Consider the following 17297-nt stretch of genomic DNA (forward strand, 5'->3'; position numbering starts at 1 on the left):
ACCAGAAAGCTGGATCAGGGAAGAAAGTAGTTCCCAAATATGAGAAAGGTGTATAAATATTGTTGACTATAAACCCCATCTATAAGATCTGATCTGCTATAGTGCCCATATTCAGTTTAGAAGCCTATGTGACCTCTGCATCCCCGTAGATCTGAGCTCACATTCTGTGGTCATGAGTAGGAACGTTTCAAGCTGTCCCAGTTTCAGGACTCATATTTCTTAGGTGTAGCATTAAGTATGTTGTCCATCCTCCCTTTGCAGGATGGAATATTCTCTACCATTGCTGATCCATGCTGAAGACAAGGTCCTATGGAGGCCCACAAAGGGGTCCATTGTGTTGTTCCTGATAGAAATGACTGGTAACAATGGAGAGCGTCTAGGCACATCATGTCTGTGTGGGAATCTCAGGACTCCCCGACTAGGGCCCCAGGTGATAGGGTGGCCTGATAGTGACTAAAGTGTCATCATTGAAGTCTCTTGACCTTATTCAGCTTTTGCAGTCCTTGCTTTGATAAGGTTAGCTTTGGAGTAAGTGAGAGAAGTGTAACAGGAAGTAGGTGAGGAGGGTAACTAAGTCTAAGTAGAAACTATTTCATTAGGAACTGTATGGTGTCTTTTCAGGTCTTTCTCCTTGCTTGCTGCATATATTACCTCACTGCAGACTACTGTGCACTTTTGCTTTCAGGCATATACTTTGCCCTAATTTACAGATACATGTGAATATATGCCCTATCTCATGAGACACTACCTTTTGATTACCAATAAGACCCCCTCCTTTTAACATGGATTTGTTGTGTGAAATTCCCCTCATTTAGACAGAGATATTTAGAAACACAAATACTGTCTCAGATGCATCATACTGCCTTTTTACTTAAAATTAATTCCTTTGTTCTTGTTATCATACAAAATTATATATATTCACATTTGACCATGCAAGTTGGTGATATTGTCCATTAATATTTCCTTTTTTATTCATTTAGAATATTTATTATGTTTATTTTAAAATACATTTGTCTGGATATAACTAGAAAGACATTTATTTTGTAAAATGTACATCTCTCCCCATGTCTTAAGGCCCTCGCATTAAATCCTGGTACTGCATGTGAATACTGGGGAAGCCTCGCTTGGCCTGCATGAATGGTGGTGGAGCTCAACTTCTATATCTAACAATATAGATTTAGATATATATTTCCTCCTGAATTTGATTATTACATATATAAGCCAAATATTCTGAAATATGATTGTCTCACTACAAAAATGTGTAATAAGCCATTATTTTAAAAAAATTTTTAAATTTTGTATTAGTGGTTTACAGTAGACAATGAAATGTAGTAGTTTAATGTAAAACATTAATTCCCCAATAAAGAAATTAAGAAAAAAAGAAAAAGAACCATGTAAAATCTTATAGTCAACTAGAGACTATTTTAATTGGGTCACCATTTGCAAAATAGAAAGAACATCTATATTCCAACACATTGGGCAATCTAGGAAAAAAAAGATGAATTCTTAGAATCAAAAACCTTCTAGGGAGTGGGCAGTGACCCACCAATTGCATGTACATGTTACAAAGTGCAGGGACGTGGGTTCAAGCCCGTGCCCCCACTTGAAAAAGGAAACCTTGAAGAGTGGAGAGGCAGAGTTTCAGGTGTCTCTCTCTATTTACACCTTCCCTCTTGACTTCTCTGTGTTTTTCTAATAAATGAATAAACAAAATGCTGTAAAAACCTAAGACTAAGAAAAAAAAAGCAATACAATAGTTTGTACATGCAGAATATGTCCACATAAAAATACAATCCCCACTGGTCCTCCTCTGTCATCGTGTGCTAGGACATGAATCCCTACCCACCGCAGAGTTTTTTTTCTTTAATGCAACACACCAACTCTAGTTCAAGTTCTGCTTAGTGTCTTCTCTTCTGATCTTGTTTTTAAATTTCTTTTTATTTTTTTGGCCCAATTGTTTTATTTATTTTATTTATTTACTTTTTAATTTCTTTTTTCTTTATTGGGGAATTAATGTTTTACATTCAACAGTAAATACAATAGTTTGTACATGCATAACATTCCCCAGTTTCCCATATAACAATACAACCCCCACTAGGTCCTCTGTCATCTTTCTTGGACCTGTATTCTCCCCACCCACCAACCCCCACCCCAGAGTCTTTTACTTTGGTGCAATATGCCAGTTCCATTTCAGGTTCTACTTGTGTTTTTTTTTTTCTTTTGATCTTGTTTTTCAACTTCTGCCTGAGAGTGAGATCATCCCATATTCATCCTTCTGTTTCTGACTGATTTCACTTAACATGAATTTTTCACGGTCCATCCAAGATCAGCTGAAAATGTTGAAGTCACCATTTTTTACAACTGAGTAGTATTCCATTGTGTATATATACTACAACTTGCTCAGCCACTCATCTGTTGTTGGACACCTGGGTTGCTTCCGGGTTTTGGCTATTACAAATTGTGCTGCCAAGAACATATGTGTACACAGATCTTTTTGGATGGATATGTTGGGCTCTTTAGGATATATCCCCGGGAAAGGAATTGCAAATCATAGGGTAGGTCCATTTCTATCCTTCTGAGAGTTCTCCAGACTGTTCTCCACAGAGGTTGGACCAATTGACATTCCCACCAGCAGTGCAGGAGGGTTTCTTTGACCCCACACCCTCTCTAGCATTTGCTGCTGTTACCTTTTCTGATGTATGACATTCTCACAGGAGTGAAGTGGTATCTCTTCATTGTCTTTATTTGCATCTCTCTGACAATCAGAGACTTGGAGCATTTTTTCATGTGTTTCTCAGTTTCTGGATCTCTTCTGTGGTGAATATTTTGTCCATGTCCTCACCCCATTTTTGGATAGGGTTATTTGTTGTCTTGTTTTTGAGTTTGGCAAGCTCTTTATATATATATATATATATATATATATATATATATATATATATATATATATATATATAGGCTATTAAACTTTTGTCTGATTATGGCATGTAAAGATCTTCTCCCATTCTGTGAGGTGTCTCTTGGTTTGGGTAGTGGTCTCTTTTGCTGTGAAGAAGCTTCTTAATTTGATGTAGTCCCATAGGTTTATACTTGCCTTAGACTTCTTTGTAAGTGGATTCGTTTCATTGAAGATGTCTTTAAAATGTATGCAGAAAAGAGTTCTGCCAATATTTTCCTCTAAGTATGTGATAGTTTCTGGTCTAACATCCAAGACCTTGATCTACTTGGAATTTACTTTTGTACTTGGCGAAATACAGTGGTTCAGTTTCATTCTTCTGTATGTTTCAACCCATTATTTCCAACACCATTTGTTGAAGAGACTCTGCTTTCCCCATTTGATAGTGAGCTCCTTTGTCAAAGATCAGATATCCATAGGTGTGGGGGCCACTTCCGGGCTCTAAATTCTATTCCACTGGTCAGTGTGTCTATTCATGTTCCAGTGCCAAGCAGTTTGATGACAATGGCCCTATAATACAATTTGAGATCTGGGAGTGTGATGCCTCCTGTTCTGTTCTTTCTTCTCAAGATTGTTTTGGCAATTCTAGGTATTTTCTGGTTCCAGATAAACATTTGTAGCATTTTTTCTATTCTCCTAAAAAATGTGCTTGGGATCTTGATTGGGATATGTTGTTAAAATTTGGAGGCTCCAGCTGGCCGGGCTAGCTTCACGGACGGGTAACAGAGATGACAAGAGACATACGGCTGGGCAGGGAAGCTGTACTTCTTTATTCAGGAACAACATTTTATAAACTAAACCACACTAATCACCAAACAGAACTCTGCTACCTCTTTCCCCCGCAGCAGCGCCAAGCACTCTCGAACTCTCGAACTCTGGAACTCTCTTGGGGTTCCTTGGGGTGGGGACAAGCGGGCTTGAACCAATTTTCTTGGCAGGGGGAGAGCTAGAACAACCCAATGTAAAGCATACAACAATTCCCCCTTTTCTTTTTAACTAAATGACCACAGTATCAGGGGTGAGGGGTGAACAGAAACCTCTATCATACAGGCATTTTTAAAAAAGAAACTGGCACAAACTTGGAGAAACATGCAAGCAAGTAACAAGAACCAGTGTGCTGCCAAGGGAAGGGCTGAGGGGGCCATTTTTTTGCCTCTGTGGGCAAAACTTTATCAGCTTAAAAAAACATTTCTTGCCTCTGGGGGGCGTACTTGCCTCGACACGCATTTGTATGGGGGCGGGGAACGGCCTAGAGTCCCAAAGGCAGCTGGCTGCAATTTACTTACTATGAAACAAAATTTGTCATTAGCATAATCATAGCGCAATCTAATGTTTCTAATAGAGAAGGAATTTGAGACTTTTACATATCAACAACGTCTTTTTAACCTTTTGTTACACCCATTCAAGATGGAGACACACCCTAGGTGTGCGCAGGAAAGGAAACCTCAGGCATGAGAATAATTAGCATAGCCATTGTGCGATCTACCATTTCTAATAGAGAAGGTAATGGAGAGTTTTACATATCAACAAGTCTATTTAACCTTTTATTTAGACCAACTTAGTTAAAATATATTGATTGTTAACTAATTTTACCTCAGACTTTAAATGTAAGTTAATTTTATCTTTATGAGAATTACGTTGAAAACCTTTTAAATTTAACTTTGCCTAATAAGAATTTAGCATTAGTTACTGTTTACCACCAAACTTTATTTATTTATTTATTTTTTTCCTCTTTTTTTTATTTTTTTATTTATTTATTTTTTATTTAAGAAAGGATTAATTAACAAAACCATAGGGTAGGAGGGGTACAACTCCACACAATTCCCACCGCCCAAACTTTAAACATACACATATACATGGTCATTAATACACAAGGAGAGAAACCTTTGTTATGAAGACATGTCATTTCAAACATGAATTTAGATATGTACTGTCTTAGTTGTTGGGGGGTGCATTGTCCAGTGGTGGTCTCTTGGGCACCTTCACTGCTAGGAATTGCAGGTTGTGATCTCTGTACAAATATCTGTGTACTCCAGCTTGTCTGCCATCAGACCGGAGCTGGAGATCTCGGCCAGTGTGCCCAGTTTCGGCAGGGAGCCCGGGGGGTTCGGGATCTGTCCAGAATTCATAGCACGAGGGCGGGCGGGCCAGCGTTGTAGAAGGCGCAGGCTGAGGTGCCCAGGGGTGGCGGCCATGATAGGCCGCCGCAGCCCTGTCATGTCTGCTGTCCTGCTCACAGTGGCTGAGCAGCGTGGAGGGATCACACGTCCAGTGCCCTGCGCCACACGGTGGAGAGCCGGCTCCTGTGGGCTGGCCTCAGGCTCCTGCATGTTGGCATCAGGCTCCTGCATGTTGGCATCGGGCTCTAGCGTGTTGGCATCGGGCTCCTGTGTGCTGGCGTCGGGATCCTGTGTGCTGGCGTTGGCCTCCTGCAGGCTGCGGGACTGTGGGGCTGCGGGCATGGTGCGCGGGGTTGTCTGAGCACAGCCGGCTGGCTGGCTATTCCACTAGGTGGAAAAGGCAGCTCCGTGCCTGGCCTCTTGCCCGCTGGCTCTTCCCGACTCCTCTGGCTGTTTTGAGTGCACCCGAGCGAGTGAAAACCACAGAGTGGTCAAGAGATAAATGTTCCAGAAACAGCAAAACAGTCTCGTGAAGAAAGAGCAGAGGCCTTTGCAGATCTCTTCACAAGCAGAAGAGAAGGCCATAGTACATAGGTAGCCAAATTGTCTTCACTTACCTGAGAGATGCGCAGGTCAGATCCACATGGACGCAATTTGTTGTTAAAATTCGGAGGCTCCAGCTGGCCGGGCTAGCTTCACAGGCAGGTAACAGAGATGACCAGAGACATACGGCTGGGCAGGGAAGCTGTATTTCTTTATTCAGGAACAACGATTTATAAACTAAACCGAACTGATTTCCAAACAGAACTCTGCTGCCTCTTTCCCCTGCGGCGGCGCCAAGCACTCTCGAACTCTCGAACTCTCTTGGGGTTCCTTGGGGCAGGGACAAGCGGGCCTGAACCAATTTTCTTGGCAGGGGAAGAGCTAGAACAACCCAATGTAAAGCATACAACAGGGATAGCATTAAATTTGTAGATGGCTCTGTGTAGTATATTCATTTTGATGATGTTAATTCTTCCAACCCATGAACATGGAATATCTTTCCACTTCTTTGTGTCTTTTTCAATTTCCTTGAGAAGTGACTCATAATTTTCAGTATACAAGTCTTTCACTTCTTTGGTTAGGTTTATTCCTAGATATTTTATTGTCTTTGTTGCTACAGTAAAAGGAATTGATTTCTGTATTTCAATTTCATCTAACTTAGTGTTTGCATAGAGGAATGCCACTGACTTTTGAATGTTAGTTTTGTAGTCTGGCATCTTACTGTACTTGCTAATGATTTCCAAAAGCTTCTTGCTGGATTAATTAGGTTTTTCTGTGTATACTATCATGTCATCTGCAAATAGGGAGAGTTTGACTTCTTCTCTTCCAACCTGTATCCCTTTAACTCCTTGCTCCTGGCTGATTGCTATGGCAAGAACTTCCAACACTATGTTGAATAGTAATGGTGATGGTGGTCAGCCCTTTCTACCTGACCGAAGAGGAAATGCTTCCAGTTTTTCACCATTGAGTATGATGTTGGCTGTAGGTTTGCCATATATAGACTCCACTATCTTGAGGAATTTTCCATCTATTCCCATTTTTTGTAGTGTTTTGGTCATAACGGGATGTTGTATTTTGTCAAAGGTTTCTCCACATCAATTGATATGACCATGTGGTTTTGGTCTTGCTTTTGTTATGAGTGAACTCATCCAATATTTATCCCTTCACTCTCTCTCTATTTATCCCTTCTCTCTCTCTCTCTCTCTCTCTCCTTTCTATTTTATCGGAGAGGGCAAAGTGAAATTGAGAGGAAAGGGGAAATAGATCTGGAGAGAATATTATCTGCAGATCTGCTTCACTGCTTCTAAAGTGCCCCTATACAGTTAGGGGAATGAGGGCTCCAATCAGGTTCCTTGCATATGGTAATGGTATGTGCTCAGCTTGGTGCACCACTGATCAGCCCCCTGATAAATTCTATAATATTTTTGTGTAAAGCAGTTTTTCTGCTTTATAGAGGGGACAGGTTAATGTTTTTCTGTCAACAGGAAAATACAGTAGTTTGTACATGTGTAACATCTCTCACAAAAATATCTCTTTGTCTCTCTTTGTCTCCCCTGTCTCCACTTCTCTCTGTCCTCTCCAACAACAATAACAACAACAATAAAACAAGGGAATAAATAAATATTTTTTAAAAAAGAAAGAAATTCAAATCAGAACATCCCACAAGGTGAGCAACAGTGGTGAGTGCTGAGAACTGAGAGGAGAGGCCACTCTGTAGTGCTGCTGGTGTGCTTGTCTCTTATCTTATTCAAGTGATTTTTAAATTTTTTAATTTTCCCTATCATTGTCCTTGTTTTCTATAGTCTCACAAACCCCTATTCAATTTATATGAGAGAGGACGAATGGATTGAATGTCTCAAACTTTTTGATGCATAGAACTTTTTTATATTTTGTTTTATTATCTTTATTTATTTATTGGATAGAGACAGCCAAAAATCAAGAGGAAAGGGAGAATAGAGAGGAAGAGAGATAGAGAGACACCTGCAGCACTGCTTCACCACTTGTGAAGCTTTTTTCCTGTTTGTGGGGACCGGGGACTGGAACCTGGGTTCTTGTGCATTGTAACATGTGTGCTTAACCAGGTGCACCACCACCCAGCCCAGAACTTTTTTTAAGGGAAAAGTGCAGTTTTATTTTTACTGCCATCTAGGTTATTGCTGGACTTCATGATTCTATGATGCATACACTGCTCCTAGTGGTCATTTCTTCCATTACTAGCTTTATTCCTTCCCTCTTGTTTCTATTATTATTATTATTATTATTATTATTATTATTATTATTATTATTATTGTTATTATTATTATTAAGGAACATTTTTATTTTAGTATAACACTGAAAGAAATTGTGTTAACGGGTTGAGTGGTGTCACACCTGGTTGAGCGCACATGTTACAGTGTGCAAGGACCCAGGTACAAGCCCCCAGTCCCCACCTACAGGGGGAAAGCTTCATGAGTGGTGAAGTAGTGCTGCAGGTGTCTCTCTGTCTCTCTCCCTCTCTGTCTCCCCCACACTCTCAATTTCTGGTTGTCTCTATCCAATAAGTAAAGGGAATGCAAATTATTTACAAATAGTGTTCAACAGTTATGTTATAGGCAGGCATAATAGTTATACAAACAGACTCTCATGCCTGAGGCTTTGTAGACCCAGGTTCAATCCCCACACCACCATAAGCCTGAGCTGAGTAGTGCTCTAGTAAAGAAAAATAGAGTTTTATTATTTGAAATACAAAACCTTATTAAAATTACTGCAACAACAAGGTAAGTCACCAGGCAGGGTGTCTGCTGCCAGTCATGTGACCCAGCTTGGAGCCTCACTCCCACTGCACTAGGGTAGCTGGTGTCTTGGTGTCTTTCCCTCTCCTGCTTTGTCTGAAAAAAATCACTCTGCTGCAGTGAATACCTCTGAGGACAAAAGAAAAAAAATTCAGAACGAAGAGGAATTAATTATTATTAATTCTTGACTTATGTGCTTGTTTCTATGAATGGACTCAGAATTACAAATACAAAATGCAACAACTAACAACTAAATCTAAAGGCTAATATATCAGGGCCAGGTGGTGACACACCTGAGTGAGTGCACATGTTATAACACGCAAGGATCTTAGTTTGAGCCCCTAATCTCCACCTGCAGGGGGTAAGTTATGGGAGTGGTGAAGCAGTGTGATACAGGTGTCTTTATTTCTTTTTTTGATATTTATTTATTTACTTATTCCATTTTGTTGCCCTTGTTGTTTTATTCTTGTAGTTATTACTGTTGTTATTGATGTCATTGTTGTTGGATAAGACAGAGAGAAATGGAGAGAAGAGGGGAAGACAGAGAGGGGCAGAGAAAGATAGACACATGCAGACCTGTTTCACTGCCTGTGAAGTGACTCCCTGCAGGCAGGGAGCCAGGGGCATGAACCAAGATAGTTAAACGGTTCTTGCGCTTTGCTCCACCTGCACTTAACCTGCTGCGCTCTTTCCTGACTCCCGATACAGGTGTCTTTCTGTCTCTATCTCACTCTGCCCTCTCAATTTCTGATGGCCTCTATCCAATAAGTAAATAAATAAAGATAATTAAGAATAACACACAAGAAAAACTAATACTAACCATAATATCCTGTGAAAATTCCCCTGGAGAGTGAGAGAGACAGCATAGTGGTTATGCAAACAAACTCTCATGCTTGAGGTGCCAGGTTCAATCTCCTGCACCACAATAAACCAGAACTAGGCAGAACTCTGGGAAAAAACAATAATGAAACATAAAGTTCATCTGGAATACACGCTTGTTTTCTGCAAAGTACTAATGTAGTGAGCACTGAGGCATTCCCCTTAGTGGGACATAAGTAAAAAGCCCATCTTGGGTGTGCTCTCTCCTCCCAACAAAAGACTGACAAGAATATTAAAGAATAGGAGAGGGAGGAGAGAGAAGAGGAGAGGGGAGTCAAAGAGACTCTAGAATCGCTCTATGCACATTCTTTTTAGTTTATATTTGCCACATAGCTCTATGCCTAATTTCTCACCACCCATCTCAAATTGAAGGCAGAAGATTCAGCCTGTGCCTAATGACCAAAAATTAGTATGAACTAATGTGCCTACTCCTTCAGTCACCCTATTAGTAAATAATAAATTTAATCCAAATCCATGCCTAAGATGTTTAAAATGGGAATTAACAGAATTTGTCTGTCTTTCTGTGTGTTTAATTTCCTTGACTTGTTTTTTTCCCCCCTAACTCCATCTGATTCTCAACTTAATTCGCAATGGGCTGTCTTGAAGGGAATCAATGAAATACTTCCTACTTCAAGACTCTGAAATTATGCAAAGTCTTTTGAAATTCATACTATCTGTAATGTCTAAAGGTGAATTCACAAGGTCTTGGGTATTGTGGGAGATGGGCCATTTGCCCAAAATAAAGGTGCACCAGCATAGGAGCATAGGAGTGATGACTTTCAGAAAGCATCTTCTTCTTTTTTTTTTTGTACAGAAGAAGGTGGCCAGGCCCAACAAGAATTTAGCAGGTTGACACACCAGGTGGGGAATCTGTCTGTATTATTATGATGATGGTGATTGTGAGAGATGGTTAAGTCTTCTCTTCAAAAGAACATGAATACGACTTTTTAGTACAAAAATTCTTTAATCTTTTAATCTTAACAAAAAAAATTCTTTAATCTTTTGTTATCTGTGACCACCTGTGGGCAGCAGTGTCGTATTCTTTAGGTCAGCTCCTTGCAGTGCTTGCTAATCCTCCAGCAGAGACCCTCAGACTCTCTTCCTCCTTTTCTTATTTAGGCAATGGGGAGACTGTGAGCTCTGAACCCCATCCAGGGGTGGAGGAGACAGTTCTCCATTGGTATAAAAGATGGGAGTTCAAATATGATTACAATGTGCCTACTGTCTATCTACAAAGTGGAGCACCCCAAACCAACTCTTCATCTACACTATTCCAGCCTTTAGCTCCACGATTGGTCAACAATTTGTTTGGCTTTGTATGTCAACTCTCTTTTCAGCCGCCAGGTTCCAGATGCCAACAGGATGCCAACCAGACTTCCCTGGACAGACAAGTCCTCCCCTGATAGCTTTCTTATTCTTTATCCCTCTGGGAGGATGGACCCAAGGTCATTGTGGGATGCAGAAGGTGGAAGGTCTGGCTTCTGTAATTGGTTCTCCGCTGAACATGGGTGTTGACGGGTGGATCCATACTCCCAGCCTGTCTCTCTCTTTCCCTAGTGGGGTGGGGCTCTGGGTAAGCAGAGCTCCAGGACACATTGGTGGGGTTGAAGCGGGATCCTTCCTCCATACCTTGCGCTTTGTGTCACGTGCGCTTAACCTGCTGTGCCACCGCCCCACTCCCTTAAACAAACTTGCGGTGGCTCTGGGGTGGGAGTGGGGGAATGAACCTGGGACTTCAGAGCCTCAAGCATGAGAGACTCTTTGCATAACCATTATGCTATCTCTCCCTCTTTAAATATTTTGTTTATTTGATGGAGACAGAAACATAGAGGGGAGGAGGAGATAGAGACATAAGACACCAGAAGCCCTGTTTTACCACTGAAGCTTTCCCCCTGCAGGGGGGGGGCAGGGGCTAGAACCTGGTGCCTTGTGTACTGTGATGTGCGAGCTTAACCAGGTATACCACCGCCTTGCCCCCTCACGAAACCCTCTCTAGCCCTTTTCTAGAACAAGAGGTGTAATCAGGTACAAAGGGCTCTTACCTGCTAGGCCTAGAATTCTGAGTGTTAGAGGTGAGTGAGGTCACAGGGAAGAAACAGTCACTGGGTTGGAGGTCACCCCTAGTGACAGCCAAGTTGCAGTGTGGCTTGGTCCATGACCAGGACAAGACCAGGCCCTCCCATGTAAATAGGGATCCCACCTGCGCCTGAGTGTAATGCCCTCCACTCCAGGTCACTTGAGCTGACCTGACCATCACTGAATGTTTCCACCCCTCTTGTTCATTAACACCATCATCAGGGGAAGAGACTGTGACCTGAAGAAGAGGTTGATGAGACAGGGGCCAGGCAGTAGTGCAGTGGGATAAGCGCACATGGCACGCAGTACAATAACCGGCATAAGGATGCAGGCTCGAGCCCGAGGCTCCCCACCTGCAAGGGGGGTCACTTCATAGGCAGTGAAGAAGGTCTGCAGGTGTCTATATTTCTCTCCCCCTCTCTATCTTCTTCTCCTCTCTCAATTTCTCTCTATCCTATCCAACAATGATAGAAATAACAACAATAATAATCACTAAGAGAAGGGCAACAAAAGGGAAAAAAAATAGCTTCCAGGAGCAGTGGATTTGTAGTGCAAGCACCGAGCCCCAACAATAACCCTGGGAGAGAGGGGGGAAAACAGGCCAATAAACCAGTGTTATTTCAGTTGAAGAAGAAGGGGAAGAAGACAAAGAAGAAGGGGAAGAAGAAGAAAAGAAGAAGAGGAAGAGGAAAGGGAAGGGGAAGAAGAAGAAGAAGAATGAGTAGTAGTAGTATTTGTAGTCCGGTCTCCAGGGACATGAGGAGACCATCCTCAAGCTGAGACACCATTGAAGAGATGACACACAAGGGCCAGCACATCGCACTAGCAAAGCAGGACAAATTGACCTTCTTTCATTTTGGAGTCTGAGGACTGGCCCTCAAGCTGAAAGACCAAGGTCTCTGCAATCCTCCTTTGTCTGGCTGGACAGGCTCTGTGGATGCTCTCAGACACGGCCCTCAGTCTGAGAGCAGACCCCCTGAGCACCACTTCTCATATTGACGATCACTTTGGAGACTTCAGGACCTGGCTTTGTCCTGGTCTTGAGGACAAGCAGAAAGTGAGGACTGTGTCACTCTCAGGAAAAGGGAGGGGGTCCTCCTTGTGTTGAAAGACCTCAGTAGTGTCTACCCATTTATTTGCAGTTGCCCTCCTTCTGTTTTTGCTTGGGGATTTAGTACAAAACAGGGCTGCAGGTGCTTCTCTGTCTCTCTCTATATATATCACTCCCTTTCTTCTCAAATTCTGGTTGTTTCTATTCAAAAATAAAGATAATTACAAAAAAATAGAAATACATAACCAAGACAACAATATTGTAAATGAGTTCTCTTTAAACAGTGGAATAGTAAAGTTGACAAAAAGGAAAATACATAACCTTCTAGTCTTCATAGCACTGGCCTGTGTGAGGACATTCCTACTTGTTGAGCCTGTTTTCAATTTGCTCTCAGCAATCATCATTGCTTCTGTGTAAAAGGAATGCCAACTGTGAAGAAATCTTAATGTACTCTCAAATATCTTTTTCATTCTTTCTGATAGAGACAGAGCATTTGAGAGAGAAGGGATACAGAGTCAGAGAGAGAAAGAGAGACACCTGCCCCTGCAGGTAGGGAACAGCTCCTTTCTGTGCCCACAACTGAGTACATCCCCACCCAGACACTCAGTTCTCTTCTGAGCATGAGCCCAAGACCTGGGATTAGAAAGGCCTTCTGGGTATTCTTTACATGTATCAGATTTTAGAAAGCACACATTTCTCTACGATCTCTTGGCCAAAACTCCTCCTTCCAAATACTTTATCTTCCAATTGCTTCTTCCACCTCTTCTTCATTGTCCACAATGATAGTTACCTGATTTCTGAAAGGTATCATAGCTACGAACTGATTTTCTTTTAGTAATTTAATAACAAGATTGTGGCATAAAAGGGGTACAAGTCCATACACTTCCTACCACCAGAGCTTCATATCCCATCCTTTCTATTGAAAGTTCCCCTATTCTTTATCCCTCTGGGAATATCGACCCAGGATCATTATGGGGTGCAGAAAGTGGAAGGTCTGTCTTCTCTAATTGCTTATCTGCTGGGTATGGTCATTGGCAGGTCGATCCATACCAACAGTCTGTTTTTATTTTTCCCTTATGGGGTAGGGCTCTCGGGAGGTGGGGCCTTTAGGATACATTGATGGGGTCGTCTGTCCAGGCAAGTCTGGTTGGCATCATGGTAGCACCTGCAACTTGGTGGCTGAGTATTGGACCTGAAGGGTTGACATCCAATGTCTGGCATCTCTGGACACCATCCCAGGTTAAAACATGTTGAGGTTGCACTGATTGGATTGAGATCGGCAGGTGTAGTATCAAATGATATACTTCCAGGGAAGCATGAAAGAAAATGGGTCATGCCCCATTTTCCAGGAATGGGAGACATTTGGTTTCTATAGAGAATGAGGAAGGTTCTTAGCTGTCTTAAGAAGGCAATAGATTTAAGAAGGCAATAGGTAATTATTATTGTTATAACCTATTTATTTGGGAACTTGGTTTACTTGACAATCCCATGGATAGGATTCAGCGTACCATACAAGACCTTAGCATGCTATTTACAATATTGCTCAGTTTCAGAAGAAGCAAATGTATTATTTTGCACATTCTGTTAGGGAATTATATGAGAGTTGAATTCTACAGTCAAGATTTTTTGCCTACGGTATAGTTTTTTTATTATTAACTTTAGTTTCTTGGACAAAGACAGTCAGAAATTGAGAGAGAAGGGGGTGATAGAGAGGGAGAGAAACAGAGACACACCTGCAACACTGCTTCAGCACTTGTGAAGTTTTCCCCCTGCAGGTGGGGATTGGGAGCTTGAATCTAGGTCCTTGTGCACTGTGACGTGCAGTCTACCAGGTTTGCCACCAGCTGGTCCACATATATGTGTGTGTGTGTGTGTGTGTGTGTGTGTGTGTGTGTGTGTGTGTGTGTGTGTGTGTGTGTGTATTCCTTCCTTATGCTCATAGCTCAGCTGACTTGAGTTCTGAGTGGCAAATGAGTATGTAACTGAGGTGCCACTGAAGCCACTATCACAAAACTATGCCAGTTCAGTCAAAGCTTGACCTAAATCTGGTAACTTGTTGACTTTTTCTGAGTTTTCAGGTAGATGGTTCTGGTTCTGACATTTACTGATAATTGTCTTGCTCTCTATTTACTTTTCTGTAAAGATGCCTTTTGAGTTGCCCACCCCCATCCATCTCATTTTCCTAGGTGACATCTTTTTCAGTATGCTGAATTTTTACTGGTCTTCATGATTGTATATAATTTTTAATATTGTCAGTATGAAGAGATCATACCTCTGTCCAATGTCCTATTTGATTTAGCACATAGTCCTTAATGCTGGACATATTAGAAAGTCAACTTGTATTAATGGTGTGGGTGAGTGTAATATAGCATAATAGGCAAGACTCAATAGACTTTCATTTGGGAGTAAAGTGACCACACAGATACTGTGGTTAAACAGTTGTTTGGGTCAGACATGATAGGCCTAGACCTCCAATAGATCCCTTTCTCCACTGTCACTGGTCATATCCTTCAGGAACAACACAATGGACCCTGCTGTGAATCCCCGTAGGACCTTGCCCTCAATGTGGCTCAACAGTGGTAGAAAATGTCCCAACCTCCGAAGGTGCGGTGGATAACATACTCTATCTACCACCTGAGGAAGATAGTTCCTAAAATTGGTGCAATCTGGAACGTTTGGTTGTATAACCTTAGTGCAATACTTTAATTCACTAATTCTCAATCCCACATTTGTTATGTTTCAGTAGTGTTCTGAAACATTCTGAGTTCCTTGCATTTTCATATCTGTTAGAAGGGGGCTATCAGTTTGGATTCTAAGGAACTGTCTACAATGATGACATCGATGTATGCATGAAATGCAAGAGTAGAATTTGAAAAAAGTCACTTATTAAAACTATTTAGTTACCAAGACTTCAACAAAATATATGCCTCCAGTCTTTCTTCTTGATTCTAAGCCATACTTTGTATTTTTTATTTGCTAAAATTCAAATATTTTGTCCATTTATTTCTAAACCCAGTACATATTCTAGTTTTTTATTTAAATTTCTTTTTTATTAATTTTTTATATTTATTTTCCTTTTTGTTGCCCTTGTTGTTTTATTGTAGTTATTGTTGTTGTTGTTATTGGTGTTGTCATTGTTGGATAGGTCAGAGAAAAGTGGAGACAGGAGGGGAAGACAGAGGGGATGAGACAAAGATAGACACTTGCAGACCTACTTCATTGTCTGTGGAGCGACTCCCCTGCAGGTGGGGAGCAGGGGCTTCAACCAGGATCCTTATGCCCGTCCTTGTGCTTTGACCCATGTGCGCTGAAGCTGCTGTGCTACCACCGGACTCCCACATATTCTAATTTTAAATCTTTTACATTTTATCTATTTTAATTAAGGTAGTACTGTAGAGTTTTATTTCATAGTGGGGCACTATACAATTTTAAGTTAGTTTTGCATACTGCTTTTTTTTTTTTTTTTTGCCACCAGGGTTATCACTGGGACCCTGTGCCTGCACTATGAATCCACTGCTCCTGGAGGCCATTTTTTCTCATTTTATTGTTCTTATTGTTATTGTTGACATTGTTATTGGACAAGGCAGAGAGAAATCAAGAGAGACGAGGGGAAGGCAGAAAGGGAGAGAGAAAGACAGACACCTGCAGACCTGCTTCACTGCTTTTGAAGCAACCCCCCTGCAGGTGGGGAGCCGGGGACTCGAATTGGAATCCTTACGGCTCTCCTTGTGCCTTGCACCATGTGCGCTTAACGGCTGTGCTAACTCCTGGTCCTGTATCTTGCTTCTTAATCCATCCAGTTGTTCTGACTATTTTGAGAGGTGAATGTAAGACATTTACATGTAGGGTGGTGATAGATAAGTGCACTTGGCTTCTAGCTATTCTGCTTCTTCCTTTGATGTTCCTTTTTTTGTTCCTGTTGACTTTTTTCCTTTCCTGTTTGCTCCTGCTTGATATTTTAAGTAGTTGATATTCCTTCTTTATTGTCTTTAATTTTGTTCTCCTATATCTTTATTTATTGGATAGTGACAGTAAAAGATTGAGAGGAAAGGGGAAGATAGAGAGAGACGGGGAGACACCTGCAGCCCTGCTCCACCACACGTGAAGCTTTCCTCATGCAGGTGGGAACCAGGGGATTGAACCCGGGTCCTTGTGGCCTGTTCTGTGTGAACTGAACTAGGTGTGCCACTGCCTATCCTTTGGTGGTTCCCCACCTGCAGGTGAGTCGCTTCACTGGCAGTGAAGCAGGTCTGCAGGTGTCTTTCTCTCCCCCTCTCTGTCTTCCCCTCCTCTCTCCATTTCTCTCTGTCCTCTTCAACAAGAATGACATCAACAAATACAAAAATAAAACAAGGACAACAAAAGAGAACAAATAAATATTTTTTTAAAAAAGAAATATAATTCACTGGCTTGGGAAACAGTTTCACAACTAGAGTACCAGACTTTCATGCTAAATGTTTCTTATTTGATCCCTGGTACCACCTGTGATGGAGAGGTGTTCTGACTTCTCTCTTCCTATTTCTCTCTGCTTCAAGTGAATAAGTCTCCTGCTATGTAACAAATAAAAACAGATCTTAAGTTAAAAAGCACTCTAGTACCCTCCCTCTGTGTCAGGCTCATGGACATGAGTTCCATAAAGACACTCCATGACCTAGAAACACTGTAAAAAAGGAAAGTGTTACATAAATGCTGAGAACAGAACAGTTATTTTCATTTCACACCACAGTGGCATGCTACTCACTCCCAGATCTTACATGAAACCTCTAGTATTTTATGTTCCCTATATCTGCTTTCTTTTAATTATTTCTATTTTCTTTATTTATTGGACAGAGGTATGCAGAAATGAGACAGAGAGGGAGAGAGACAGTGAGACATCTGTAGCATGCCTCACCACTCATGAAGCT

General features: G+C 41.5%; 1 protein-coding gene across 1 annotated transcript in view; it reads left to right on the plus strand.

The window, feature by feature from the left end:
- Positions 1–14917: 14917 nt before the first annotated feature.
- The window catches only part of LOC132535642 (vomeronasal type-2 receptor 116-like), a 33827-nt gene continuing 31447 nt past the window's right edge, over positions 14918–17297 (plus strand). The window contains exon 1 of the mRNA XM_060182256.1: positions 14918–14997. Coding sequence (XP_060038239.1) covers positions 14918–14997 — 80 coding nt within the window. The remainder of the gene's footprint in view (positions 14998–17297) is intronic.

The sequence above is a fragment of the Erinaceus europaeus genome, chromosome 23, assembly GCF_950295315.1.
Source record: "Erinaceus europaeus chromosome 23, mEriEur2.1, whole genome shotgun sequence".
NCBI classification, from domain to species: Eukaryota; Metazoa; Chordata; class Mammalia; order Eulipotyphla; family Erinaceidae; genus Erinaceus; species Erinaceus europaeus.